Source organism: Cydia strobilella, chromosome 4 (genome assembly GCF_947568885.1).
Source record: "Cydia strobilella chromosome 4, ilCydStro3.1, whole genome shotgun sequence".
Lineage (NCBI taxonomy): Eukaryota > Metazoa > Arthropoda > Insecta > Lepidoptera > Tortricidae > Cydia > Cydia strobilella.
Window position 1 is genome coordinate 17,212,757 of NC_086044.1, and position 15,549 is coordinate 17,228,305.

The following is a 15,549-nucleotide window of genomic DNA, read 5'->3' on the forward strand; positions in this document are numbered from 1 at the left end:
TTAGTAAATGTAAGCGGAAACGAATATCCGAATATCGACAGTCGATAAATCGAATATCGTTTGTGTTGGGTGTCGACAGAGTAACATCCCTAGTGCGCAAAACGTTCAAGCTGATAAACAAGACCAAGTGCGGGTAGTTCGAAAAACTCGCGCGGCTAGATGTTGATGTCAACTTTACCACGGGGACAACGCCGTCCTCGAAACGTCGGAGATCTTAAAGCTTAAATACGCGATTAAGTCCCGTTTTACAATTCAATAATGTGTAGAAATCGTGAGTTTAAATCAGCGGAGAGTTTGATCGATAAAATCTGTAAAATTTTACAACACGATATTTTTAAAACAAAACTTTGAGGTTAGTTTACGTAGATAGTTCTGTAAATCATTTAAGGTTCCAGGTAAGTTTAAGCTAAAATTGGATAAAATAAATTAAAACAAACGTGGTACAAAAAAAAATACATAAAGAAAAATTTAACATGCAGTTTTATCCAGATTCTGACATACCTATCCCCAAAAATTTGAGTATTACCAAGTATTACTTTATAACGCTGTTACGTTAGAATATTTCGTTGCTAGCAAAGGGTTTGTAATATTTGTATAGAACTTATACAGTGTCAGTGAGCAATAATTAGTTGATTGTATTGTCAAGCAAGTTGATGAGCGCTAGTTGAAAGAAGAGATCCGCCACGAAGTCAGCCCGCATCCTATTGTTTTAAGAGCTTTGAAGGCTCAAGTACATGAATGGCGTGTTCAGTGGTACTCAGATGTGACTCAGTCAACTATTCACAAGATATATTATTGTTTCAACCGAAAGCTCGGAACTGGTATAGTTCGACTCCTAGATTAGTAACAACCATGTGTAAGCGGAATTTAAGGGCCACTGGTGATGCTCTCGATGGGTTTCGTGAATCCGCTTCTCGGTCGATGTCTGTTTGTATGTGTGTAAACAATACACACATATCCACAACTAAATAGGGCCAAATGTTATTTTTTCTTCATCTAATCAACAACAGTATATATGCCACCGCTTTTCATTCAATCAACGAAGTGTCTCTAAGGTAGAGAATACCATCTATGCATAAGTATTTCATTTCTATTCTGACACATAATAATAAACAAAATCGAAGCATACCGACAGACTCAAGGAATATACCGAAAATACTTACAGGTACACAAGGTCTCGTCTCTGGGAAAGCCTACATATACCAACCAATATACCAACATTGCAAAATATAATATGATTGACACGAAAGATCGTGAAGTTGAAAATTAGACGCCTATGTATGCGTATTATTAGATGCTCCAACCAAAAAGGCAAATAAACGTGATAATTTAATAATCGCGAAGGCTAATGTGACGGTGTTTGTATGTAAACAAAATTAAATGTCCAAGTTAAAATGAAGGACAAATGTGCAAATCCACTTAGCGAGAATGTAGGTTGATAGCATCAATGAGGATATAATAAGATAGAGCGGTACTGTCATAGTAAATTTTGTAACCACTGTAAATTCACTGCCATCTATCGACATACTTTAAAACTAAAAATGAAGATTTATAAAATACGTTAAAATGTATTTAAATATGGATAAATGATTTTTTTATATGCATTAATTATTTTTATATGATATTGACCCATGTTCTTTCACTGGTATGCGTTAAAATTATAAATAACAAACGAAACAGTCAACGCCCTCTATACGAGAGTAGGCCAAAACTAGTGGCGCCATCTGATCGTGAATCAAATTTTCGTGTTTTTCCGAGGCACGTTTTTTCCTTAGACTGTATCCATCTATTACGGAGTTATATCTATCTTTGATAGCATAAAGCACACACGGTCGTCTCGGGTTATGGTCTTCACGCATGAGGCGATTCCCACGCTATCAGCTGCTGCACGCGCCGCTGCGCGCGCGCACCGGCGCGAGGCCGCCTCGTCACCAAGGCTGGTATTCCAGTCGCTTAAGTGAACCAGCATCGCGTGATCTCTGAGCACGCGTAGTTGTTATGGATCTCGAGCTCACAGTTTTATTGGTTTTACCGAACCACTGGCTTGCTTGCGCTGGTTAGGTGTAAATACAAAGACTGGCGCCGCCGACTGATAACACCGGAACTATGACTCCATATTGAATATGCATTAAATATTAGCCTGCGATCTGAATTGAGACACGTCAGGCTATTAAAATGTCTGCAGTAGTAAACGTGAAACCGATTTGCGTAGTAGTATTTCGTGTGGGTGACGACTTTGGAATGACCAGACTTTTCAAGTTCAAACGTGTTGGCCCGTTTCGAATGCAACATAATCCGTGAAAGACGTACCGTTGCAGTTACTATCAACAGGAGCCATAGCACAATGCTCTATTTCATAGAAAGTCGCTATACGCAATCGTGATTCAACACCGTTACGGTTCCGCTTCGGCATCATCCCTTACTTAATACGCGAGGGTGTTTGTTCCTACTTAGTAGTTCTTAGAAGCTGTCACTTGAACCAGTCGCGCGCTCATTGCTTATCTTGTTGAGTTCAGGAGTCATTCTCATCTTCCAACTTAGTTATTATGGTTTTTTGTTTCTATAGCGAAAGTTGAGAGTTCACTCTATTTCAATAGCGGGATCTAAACGAATACTGCTACTGATTTTCGCTGTGCGCAATGGTTCGACTAATGTCGTTTATCATCCGTAATACAGAAGTCAATTTGTCACAACATGAGCACAGTAGCCGCGGACTATCATAGATGTGATTTATTGACAGTTACATTACAACACGTCGGCGTCGAGAGAAGCGACTAACGGCCGGCGCCCGCAACAGGGGAGCAATTTGCGCACACAAAAACTACCGGTAATCCGGAGTCCGCAATAGGTACATGATGAAACATGTTGCATTAGTAATTTGTATTTAATTTTTGCTGTCATATACATATAGTTTCTGCCATTTCCTGTTATCTTCACATTTAGTTTTGATGTGTACCCTCTACCAGACTACCCAAGCTTTTTGTTTTTCAAATGGTTAAGCGTATTTATAATTAGGTTTTAACCAGCCGCTACATCAGTATGTAAGCCCCACCAGTCAATTGTCTTCTGTGTGCACAAAAACAAAAGCAAATTTGCTTAATGTAGCAGCTATGATAAAAAATCTACTTTCCGTCGTCTCCGTTCGTAATTCGGTAGTCTTACTTACATTTATCCCTTGCTTTATCGCTGTTAGACTTTGTTGTTTCACAAGTAAAGCAACCAGCTTCAGATGTCGTTGGAACATTGTTGCATTTGAAATATGTAGGACTTTTTATAATTGTCTGGATCGGAACTTTAAGAGCATTCAATAGCTTTACTACATTGTGGTGAACTATTTGACTGGACAATGGGATAATATACAGCGTATCAAGCGAGAAAGCTGGCACGTGCATCATTAGCTTTTGAGATGAGGCGGTAACTGATAACGAAGCTATTACGGCGATAATTACCTCAGGGTGCCATTCCAAAAGCTACGCGATCAGGGGTGTGTTGAAGGTTCAGAAAACTAGTAACATATAGCTCATTGCGCATAGTTGTTATGGATGGAAGGTCACAGTACGTTGGTTCTCTTGCCATCGCTTTCGCTAGTGCAAGCAAAGAAAACTTACATTCTAGCTTGAACCGCCTGCTTTACGCTTCACGCCTCACGCTCGTTTGTAGCCGCTAATAACATTACAAAATAAGGACATATTATTATGGCTTCAATCAAATGAAAACTTCAATTATAAGTATCCATCGCTTCGCTTTATCGAAACAGGCACACTTTCACGGTTGTATATATGTTCCAAAAAGGTGTTAGTTCCTGAATCCTGATTTCCATTTTTTGGATTTCATAGAATTTGGCAGACAGTGCAACTTTTAAGTTAGAACATAAGAAAAAAAACTATCGGTCTGGAGTTTAAGCTGATCGAAATGTAGGTGTGTTATGTTATCATCTTATCATTGCATCACGTAGCAAGGTCTCCGCTCGACTTTAATGACTAGTTAACAATGTTATAGAAAATCGAACCATGAACAATTTAAGCCGTTTGTAACGGAGTTGTAAAACTGCAAGATTAGATAAAGCGTCACGTTTTCCGAGTGTGAAATCGGTAAGCACTTTGCCACTATAAAGCTAGGTGGTAAATGCCCTGGTTAAAAGCACTTGTGGTTGATGGCGCCGCAGCTCGCAAATAACAGCGGTCTGAACTTGGGTCAAAAATAACTGTCCATACGTTCATCATGTTCTAACTGTACTGATGCAGACGTTTAGACAGATTAAATCTTTGAAGCTGCTATTCTCAGATAACCCAGTATAACTGAGAGCTCTGACTGTAAATAGATTTGACGAGTCTCTAAATCTTCTTACACTTGTACTTGTTCGCCTAAGGCGAATAAGGCCTGCTCTTGAAAGATGGGACTACTAGGCCAGACCTTGGATCTTATGACGATTACGAAATATTCATTATTATATAGACATGAGTATAGGCTATTGGCCTACATTTGTGCAATATCATATAAAGTAATTAGAATATAAAGTAATTCAATTAGTCGCGTACTGAGTCACTAGGGAGTGTCGTCGTATTAGCACTAAAAGGATATTTTGTAGGTAGGTACTATGGTTAGGTACAGACATGAAACTGGGTTAAAAGCGTATCGCTGTTACGGCTTAGGATCACAATTCACAACACAACACACTCGCAAATTTATTTATTGCATCAAGGCGTGTTCTTTTAACCTAAAAAAATAGGCTGACGTGTAACTTAAAGTAAAGTACTTAGTTACTTTTTGACCATCACTTCAAATATGATACGTAAACATTGCATACCTTTCACCGGGACCAAACTTTTCTTATTCATTTCAGTTTTAATTTAAACCGTCTCAGCGTTTGAAGCGTAAAATAACTATATAGACAGACACAGAAACTTTGGTATTCATAATATTAGTATAGATAATAAGGACATAACTTAATTATTTCCGTTGTTGTCAGCAAGAGTTTCCCCTCCGACCTTATCCATATGTATAACAATTGACACTAATCCGATCAAGTACTATGGATTGAATGTAGAGCAGTCGGGGTAATAGGATTACAGTGCAAGCAATTGCTCGCGAGCAGCTTTACGTCCTTACAATAATAGTCTTATGCTGAGGCGATTGAATCTCACAGGCTTACACTATCTTAAGGCAGCTCATCATTGTCCATGCTAAACGTTGTGTGATTCACGACACTTACTAATACGTGTACGCAAATCTGTGTAAAATTTATTGTGTTATCTTTTATAGCAGGCAGAATGTAATATAACAAAACAATACCTGCGAATCACATTTACAATCGGGTCTATCGCGAATTTATTTTGTAATAAGGGGTCCACTGACTATCAGTCCGCCGGACGATATCGGCCTGTCAGTTAGAACAAAAATTGGACAGTTCCGAACAACTGACTGGCCGATATCGTCCGGCGGACTGATAGTCAGTGGGCCCCTTTGCCTTCATTTACCGACGTTTCGACACAGGTTTCACTGGTCGTGGTCGCGGCGATTGTAAATGTGATTTAATAATTATGTGTTCAAAACGCGAAAGTTTTAAATGTTCCTGCGAACTCTTATTTTTATACTTGCCTCATTTATAGTATAGTAAACAACGTCATTATAAATGGCATATTATGCTGCCTGTGGCATAGTAAGCATAATGCCACAGGCAGCGGCAGCGCCGTAGTCGGAACGGAACTAAAGATAAATCCAACAAAACTGTCATCTCGTGTGTTAAGTCCCGCAATAATGACGCACATAAATCACAACTATACACTGCCACGGCACACCTCAGTCCCTTAGTAAACACATAATGATGAACCAAATCTTTCGGGTTCCCACGATGTGCCATATACTGGATGACGGAACTGTAGGACGTACTCCTCAAACTGACCAACATTTGTTCAGCAACTTTAAAAAATATTTTTAGTACACTTTAAAGTTGTATTGTGAATTTTGTTATGTTTAAGGCGTGGCAAACAATGTTAATTACAATGATGATGGCGTACATTATACATTATATTTAATTTATATAAAAATAATGAAGTCTAAAGATTTCTCAATTTTTAAGTTATTGAACAAAAGTGTCACCGTTTGAGGAGACAATCTATATTTTAATTATTTGCTCGTGTTACAGGCCCCACCCGTTATAAGTATTGCTCGTCAATTATTTCATTATTTTTCCTTTAAAAAAAAAAAAAAAAATTTTTCCTAGTTTGAAATTCAAAGTAATAACAGAGGGTGTAGCCATGCATGATGCCAATCGTTTGCGTCGTAGCGAAAGAAACGGTAATGTATCTCTATCACTCTTAAATATTAGTGCGACAGACAGGCATTAGCGTTTCGTTAATAGGGAATATTACGTGAAACTCTGCGTAGGGGGCACTAATACCACAATCTGAGGGTCTATTGCGAAACAAGAAAATCGAAATATCGTTATCTAACATCTCTTGTCACTCTTGCATATTCGAGCGATAAAGAGGCAGATAGCGAAATTTCGGATTCGCGTTTCCCGGTAGGTCCTCTGTAAACAAACCGCCTTGATGCATCAATGTCATATTTTATTATCTCTAAAAACTTGTCAAAAACCTGTTAAAGGTGTACAGTATGTATAAGTTACTCTATGGTTTACTAAAAATGCTCGTGCTGCACTCTGGTGGTATTCCTCTTTGTCAGCTGTACGGCGCAAGTAGCACAGGTCCTTGTCTCTAAGACTGACCACAAACTATAATCCATTGGATTTCGATCAGGCGAGTAGGGTGGCCGCTCTTTTGAACTAATGAATCCGGGAAAATTATCTTTGCACCACTGCTGCACACTACTGCAAATACCACCCCAAACCATAACCACAGATTATAATAATATAATAGTTCTCCATAACTGAATACGGCTTTTGGCGATGAGGAATGACTGCGGCTTCTCCAAGGAGACTAGAAGAGTAAATTCTGTCATTTTGGTGATTATGGGCCTGTTCAACACAAAAAAGTTATTCATCAGTAAAAACTACATTTTCACACTTTTCAGTAGCGGCACGTTGCTTAATCAACCGACATCTCTCCAAGCGAACTTTTTTATCTTGAGTTGTGCTTTACGTAGCTTGTATGCTTTCAAAAACTTGATAAAATAATTAGAAAACTACCTATATATATATTTTTTTTTTGTATGTACTACCTATATTTGCAAATAAAACATTTTGAATTTGAACTTGAAAAAACTTTGTCAACGTATTTTTGGGCCAACCTGTATATGTTGTTATAAACCTGAATAGGATACCTCTTCACTTCGTCATAAGTTCAATTATCACACTGCGACAAATTGGTTATGATTACAAACGGGGGGAAATTATAAATGAGAATTGCGACGGCCCCTTCGGAACTCGGAAATTGAAATTTATCTGCGGTTCATCATTGAGGTGGACCGCCGTTGTCTGTAGATGAACGAAAGACAGGGCAATATGATATTGTATAATGACGATAGCAGTAGGTATAGGCAAGTGCGAATCGGACTCGCGTTTTAAGGGTTCCGTACATCACACAATAACAACACCACGTTTCACGTAATCCATTGCGGCTGTGTCCCTAAAACAGCCTAATAGCATTTTTGTTATTAAGTACGACTCACGCTTGACTGTATATTTCTAATAGGTTTTCCTACTATTTTGGGTATTTTTTTTTTCAAAATTTTAGACCCAGTAGTTTTGGAGATTTTAAAATCATAAAAAAATGAGATTCTCACAAAAAACCCTTTCATTTGATACATGACACGAATCACACGATATAGTTTGCATTGCAAATCTTTGTTTTTTAATTTTCTCATTTAATTTCCAAAACTATGTTTCAAATTTATTTGTAGACGTTACATGTCCGTCTTTGGGTTACAGTCACAGACTTACATATCTGTGCCAAATTTCAACTTAATTGGTCCAGTACTTTCGGAGCAAAGAGGCTGTGACAGACGGACAGACGCACGAGTGATCAGGAACAAGTGTTCCGTTTTTTCCTTTTGAGGTACGGAACCCTAAAAAGACAAAGCACTAAGACTAGAGCAAAAAGTTTGATACATGTTGATTATTAAAAACATGCTTTTCTTACTCGTAAATTATATATCTTTTATGTTATTTAAGAAAAGCATATGATGGAGAAAACATTTGATTAAATAGAGATCTTTCCAATGTCACTAATTGTAACCAAGGGCAATTAGTGCTTTATGTGTGTACTCGTAATGCAGTTATTTTTAGCTGTCAGTACAATGTAACCCTGGACATACTGGGCAAGGTAGTTAGACCATCATAAATGTTTATTGCTCAATTTGCTCACCGCAACATGAAATAATCGTATTGTTACTATTGTTACTGGATATTTTATGAGCACTTCACGTAAGAATACCTGTTATCATCAATTTAACATGTTTTTGTAAAAGGTTACAACCTACTTTATTACGATTCGATTGATTACCAGGATTTAAAAGGAAGCAACCCTTTTAGGTCCAAAATACATTTGGGGCGTTTTCTATGAAAAGGGACCTTATTTTATTGCCGATGGCGCTTACGCCGCACAGCGTCGCGCGGCATTGTATTTATATCAGAGTATCGTTAATAATAGCGTAAGCGCCATCGACAATAAGGTCCCTTTTTATAGAAAATACCACATTTTACCACTGTTTTATCTGAGGTAGTACTTAGGTACTTGTGGCGCGAATATTGTTCAATTGGGAGAAGACAAGCAGGGAAACGCAGACAACACATTTCCTTGTTTTATCTCAAGTGTTGTCTCCCCTCGTGGATCGAGAGCTAGGGTGTTGCCATCGCTCACCGAGCGCAGCTGAACCGAAAGATCGAGCCAACCACTATAAAGTGCGTCGTAAGATTATGAATAGTTGATGATAACAAAGTTCACTGTTACATTGTTTCGTTTTATCATTTGGCTTTTCTTGGTTAGGGAAGCAATAGGAGTATGCCTAGACGAGAGGAGTTCAGAGGAGTCACGAATTGTGTCGGGACATATAGGGCGTTTGAGCGCGCGATGTACTTTGCCGCTATTGTAGAAGTTAACAACTTGGTCTGTAAGTGTTATCGCTGCTAATTTCTCGGGGGAAATTCCGGTTTAATTTTGATCATAATAGAAGGGGTAAGAAGGAGCGTCTAGCCGAATGGAACACTCAACAATATGACAAATGAAATATGGGGTGTCTTTGTTGAGTTCTAAAATAGGAATTACTTTTTTTCATTTCTATATACCTAAATACATAAATAAAATGATCTAAAATACAATCAGTGTTCAAACAATTTTACAAAAGGACCAGACAATTGGTAAAATGACTAGACCAATAAGCGAAGTTAAGCGAACAAGAGCATACCAAAGTTACCTTCTCTTGCCAAGATCTTATCAAGTGAAAATAAACTACTTTAATATCTGCAACGACTCGTATCTCGTATAAGAAAAATGGGTTAGGCTAGGCGTATAAGAATACAAAGTAATATGCGCGTTAAAATTGTTAGTGTGCCCAAAAGAATCCCTTTTGAATGAAACGCTGAATCCAGTTTCCCACCAAACGCCCGCAACGTAATAAGGTAATCGATTGTGTTAGGTGTCGTATTGGCGAACACAGAATACCGGCTCGGATACGGAGCGTGCTCCCATACAATGGGATTTGTTCTCGACGCGTCGGAATGCGGTCAAAAATACAGCCTTTTATTCCGTTGTTGCTCAAAAATGCTTTAAAACGACCAAATATGAGTTTTAAAGGAAAGTATACATGAAGATAAACGTTTGACGTTATATAAACCTAAAATGCTCTATTAATACCTGAACAAGATCATAATGTTTGTGTATAACTATTTATAAATTAAACCTAAAATGCTCTATTAATGCGCATGCATGCGCAAAATGCGCAAACAAGATCATAATGTTTGTGTGTAACTATTTATAAATGTGTCTTAGATGCCGTTAGCATATTTCTTTGCCGTGATATTGTTCAAAAATACTCTTAAAACAGTCAAATATGACTAGGAAGGTATTTAGATAAGGAAAGCATATTTCTTTGCCACGATAACTTTTGACCTTACACGCGACCCAGTAATGATATCTAATATTTTCACTGTGAATTCAGCATTCATATTAATACAATTGACGTTTGTTTGATAGTAGAATTATATTGTTTTTGTAAATGCAGCACATGAGTAGGTAAGCCTATAAGCATACTGCACACTGCCAAGAAATGTATAGGTATTAAAGCTTTGTTCACAAATTAATACACAAGTTTTTTTAAATAATGTATGTAAGAAATTAAAATTATCTTGGATCAATGAAATATAAGTTCCAATATGCGAGTCCAATGTGCAATGGCGGCGTGCTGGTGACGCACTGATAGTCTTTATCTGTAAACCCATATATCAAATTTGATCAAATGAAGAACGGTGCGTCCGGATTTGTGTCGGACCTAATAGGCCGTGTCAAATCCCAATTGAACATATTAAATTGAACTTGTTGCAACACTGATGATGAATAATCGTTTGGACAGGCGACTGATTAAAAAAATCTGTTACCTATTAAAATACTTACTGAACAAAACTTTAACTTACTATGCCTTACAGTAATTACGTCGACTTACCTGTAAATAAAGAAAAAGTATTAGTTAACCAAACATTAACTCAAAACGAGTTAATGTACAAAAATAGTCATAATCCGAAGTAGATATATAAAACAAGAATAGAAAGGCAAACGGGCGGCACTGTGAAATAGTAACGAAAAAGAAAGGTAAACAGAAACAGACAATTTTCAAACCTGCAGCGTAGGTACTATTGATTGGTTTAGGCGCCTCTCAGTCCGCGCCTGGCTGCCCACTGTACGCCACCCACATTATTATTGTGGGTGGTTGCCAATTCCTTGACATTGGCAATGAGAAACACTAAGACCTTTAATGCTAAGCACAATCAAGTTCAATGTTTCGTAAATAATATAAATTCATTAAGAAAAGCGTTTTCAATCCCAACCTACCAACGTAATTAAATATAAATTGCTTTAACAAAACAGTATTTAACTCTTTACACTGACAATGTTCAATTGCTTTGAATAAAATGTATATTTTGTGTATATATAAGGGTAGGATAGCTTCTACGATCTTTGCTCACGGTTCGGTAACTGCGTCAATTAAATTGAGTTTAGGTGCGATCGGCATAAAGTGAAGCACTCTGTGTCGATTTGCGAACGTGAAATAACGTACCTAACTACATAAAATATCTAATGCTTCGGTCTTCGATATCGTAACTACTTTAAAAAAAAACTCTTTATCTTGTTCTGTCAATCAAAAGAAAAATTTGGTAACTATGTATGGGATGCATACAGAGTTACTGCGTTTTAACCTTTGAGTAGCAGTGCGAGACCGAGATTTTTTCATGGTAGTGACGATATGCTGATTTTTAGATTTTCCAATATCGTTATATAACATATTTTCGATAATCGAGAAATGTAGGCCACTATAAGCGTGGACTAAATAAAGATCACCATTATTTTTGTTACAGAGTTTCACAATGAAGAATAAGAATAGATTCTGCATGGGGTCCTGGTTAGTGGTGCTGATGGCCATGTTGGCGGTACCCACCCTGGCCGACGACGGCATGGCCGGGATATACAAGACTCAGTTTAATACTGTGACCACCTCGAGCACACTCAAGTGGGCGAATCTAAAGAAGGAGAATATGGAGAACTACGTTGTCGGAGCAAAAACAGACGATGGTAATATATGTTTAATTTTTTTTCTTTTTCTTTTTAAGGTTAAATATTATTTAATTTAAAAATATAAAATGTATTATTTGTTTCAGGGTCACCTGTTTATATATGCAGAGCAAGTCATGATGGCGATATGTTGTTAGGACATTTAGGGCCTCAATATACTAAGTGCGCAGTGTCTGAAACCAAAGCCTACGATACTTTCGAAGTTCTCGAAAACATTGAAAACTCGTCCTTCATTGTATGGAATCAATGGAATAGGTTCAACCCAAGACCAGATGGTGCTATAGTTGTTAATCCATCTGACAGTTCTGATCTCATTGGCAGGGCCGATAATGTTGCCAGAATCTCTTATGGCCAGGACACGGGCCGTCTGATAACTTTCGATGAGCAAACTAAAGATGAAGGCGAAGTTCTTATTGAAATTGAACCTGTAAGTTACAAACTGGAAAACGTTGTGCTGGAGGAAAAAGCATCCAGACAGAATGATCCCCTTATATTCCGGGAATTGGTTCTTTCCAATGAAAACGATTTTCCTGCCACGGCAACCGAGGAAGTCGCATACAAGTATAACTACACCGTTTCTTGGGGCCACGGACATGGCCTTTCGGCTGGATTGAACACAACTATAGAAATGCCTGACGGCCCTGTTAAAATTCGATGGGCTAGTCCATTAAAAGAAGAAAGAAATGGATTTTATAAAATTGAGAAACATTTGGAACCTGGAACATCTTGTAATGTAACATTCAGAGGAAACTATACAGACCGGGATGTGCAATACTCCGCTACTTTAACAACTTATTATAAAGACGGTATTAGTCGATCAAGGCTGCTGCAAGGGGAACGCATTGAAAATACTGTCGACGTTGAAGCAATTTACGGTGAAGTCTATTTTACCGGCAATTATAGTTTGGTACCCACCACCACTACAACCACAACGACAACGACCACGACTACTACCACCACGCCTTCACCCAATCCTGCCCCACCAGCTTCAGAAGAGGAAGATAACGATAATAGTATCGCTAGTGACATAAGGAAGCCTGATCATTCAGGAGAAATGGATAGCCACATGTTAGGTGACAGTAGTGAAAATATGGGAAAAGCACCCCCGGCCAAGGAAGACATCAAATCCGCTTCCGTGGGTCCACTAGGCAGCAAACCGAATGACGCCGACAGAAGTGTATTTGCGTTGAGCCTACTCGTTATGACGCCACTATTCGTGACGTTTCTTTAAGCAGCCAAGATTGTAGAATTCCTGTAAATAGTCAAGCGGATTTAACTACATATTTTCGCGTTTCCCGATTAAGCTTGATGCTATTGTTTTAAAAGCGTAACGAATATTTTGCGGTATGATATAGTGGACGTTTCTCGACATTCCTGTTATGTGATTCATTCCATGTAAAATATGACGCCAAAATAAATCACATAACTGTAAATATAAATTGTATATAGTTATTGAATATTAAACAACGTCGCCGAGCGACAATGTAGGAAGATTTTCAAAAGCAGTGGAAGAATTGGAGATACCCAGCAATGTAGGTAGGATAAATTAATAATGATGCAGTATAATTATTGCTGATGTTACCACTGAACGTTGTATCTATTCAAGGGACACACAATAAAAGCTTAATAAATCTAATTTTGGAAAAATATGACAAAATGAAAAGAGAAATTATAATAATAAAACGTAGTGGTTGCTTACCATTTTGCCTGTTATCATTCTGATACAATCAAATAAAAATAAAACGTTTTAAGTTATATACGTGTAACATTAATGGTAATTAAACCAAAAATTGTGATTGAAGTTGTAGTATCTCATGGTCAGAACTATGCCAATCATTTAAGTAGAGCCTGTGGGCAATAGGTCAAATCTATGCAAAGATAATAAATATAAATCTGTATTTTTCTATTTTAGTCGATTAATGCAAATATTGAAATTGTAAATAATTGCAATATTTTTATAGATGCACGTAGCGAACTGGCTGATAATTACAAGAACGTAGTTAAATGGCAGCTTTATCTGTAACTATTGATTCCAGCCCTAGTGTGTTCTTATTTTATTTTGATATCACCATCCAAGTTCAATTGCAATGACTGTCTATAACAGTTTCAAAGAATCATATGTTTTACGGTACCTCGTCGTGTTGTAAGTTCCATATTCTTTAATTGTTTTTTTTTAGTTATATAAGTTAAAAGAGTTTAAAATCCAGAATTAAGAGATATTACTATTTTTAAACTTTTAGTGTTAAATGATATTTAATTTATTTGTTTTCACAGTGATGTATTACTTAATATTATAGTTTCGTGTAACGCAAGCTACATCAATTATTAACAAAAAAAATACCTATCGCCTATAATTATTACTTGGATATATTGCCAAAGCTGTGTAATATTTACAACTATCAAAACTCTAATTAAATGAATAGTAAGAACGATCCCTCCGGTTACCTAACATCGTCCCCTACAAAATCTTGACCTTTTCTGTCTTACAGTTTAAACGCAGTGTTTTGGGTGAGTGTATAGTAAGTGAATGATATTTTTGTATGGGTATATAATATCTATTGTAAGTTCGAATTTAAGATAACTTCTCCTAGGGTCACGTCATAACTTTCGAATGTTAAAACTACTAACTAATCAAGTGTTTCTCAGTATTTTTGTTAAAGATTATTAGTTAAGTCTTTTTCCGTTAGTTTTCTCAACGTAGCGAAACAGTTTTATCGATACTATACGTAGGTAGATAAATGTCCCACCTAGTGTAGCATTATTGTGTAAGGTTTTTAGTGTACCTATTTGAATCTCTTACTTGGAGCACTAGAATGCAAGCCTCGCTCCCATTGTAACTATAAAAATGCAAGAAATTGTTGTTATAAATTGTAAGATACCTGTTCCCTTGGAATGCTTTTGTCGGGATACCTTTATCAAGTATCCATCATTGTTATAAATAATGAATGTTTCCATGATTTAAAGTAGTTGGCTACAGAAAAAAATAGATAGATGGGTGTTCACAACGGCCTTTGAATGTTCAACGTCTAATATTTCAAAATTGCTTATAATTGTTTTGTAGATATATAGAGATTTTTCTGATTAGCGTTATTTGTGTATGAATCCGTATTAGTAGATATCGATCATTGAGCCTCTTTGACACACCAACACTGTTTTGCGAAGCATAATTGTGATGTTAATTCCATGTAAGTTTTATTTGTTTAAACTTATTAAAGTGTAATTAATAAAACATTGAATTGTTTCCTTCCTTTTACAAATACAGTTCTTAGTTCCTATTTGAATTAAATGAAGAAGTGGTGATAAAACGTAATATAATAATTCAAACACTAAAAATTAGGTGATGCGGGGTGGAAAGTAGAGAGTATACGTATGCATGTATAAGGTATAAGTACCGTTCTTCAAAAGTACGGCGTCCCGTCCCTTCGTTGAGGGAGGGGAGGGCTTACACGCAATTTATAGCCGAAGCACCGTGGACGCGACCGATGGGGCGTATGGGAAGTTTACGAATTGCTCCTATAAAACAAAGTTTAATGCTGACTACGACGAGCAGGAAGTGGGTTATATTTTGTAGAGAGGTGTCCGGATGTTCATGGACCTGACATATCAATTGAGATATAGATTCGAAAATTTGAACTCAATCATGAAGGTGAATTACCGTAGTTGATGCATTTTAAATTTGAGATCATATTAGCTATTGTTTAAAATTATAAATTCCCATATTGTTGGTTAGTATTTGTGTTTGTTAGCTATTTGTTGGCTCAGAAGGCGTTCAAACCAAAATACTTAATCAGACCGAAAAGAGAAGAAC

At 37.1% G+C, this 15,549-nt stretch overlaps 2 protein-coding genes across 3 annotated transcripts in view; one reads left to right on the forward strand and one right to left on the reverse strand.

Annotated features, from left to right (window-relative positions):
* LOC134740742 (protein unzipped) overlaps nucleotides 1–14,972 on the forward strand; it is a 43,403-nt gene extending 28,431 nt beyond the window's left edge. For both annotated transcript variants that reach the window (XM_063673338.1, XM_063673339.1), the window contains 2 exons: nucleotides 11,528–11,741; nucleotides 11,828–14,972. In XM_063673338.1, the coding sequence (XP_063529408.1) occupies nucleotides 11,537–11,741; nucleotides 11,828–12,972 (1,350 nt within the window). In that variant the 5' untranslated portion in view covers nucleotides 11,528–11,536 and the 3' untranslated portion in view covers nucleotides 12,973–14,972. The remainder of the gene's footprint in view (nucleotides 1–11,527; nucleotides 11,742–11,827) is intronic.
* LOC134740748 (mitoguardin) overlaps nucleotides 1–15,549 on the reverse strand; it is an 83,985-nt gene that overhangs the window by 49,962 nt on the left and 18,474 nt on the right. The window lies entirely within an intron of this gene.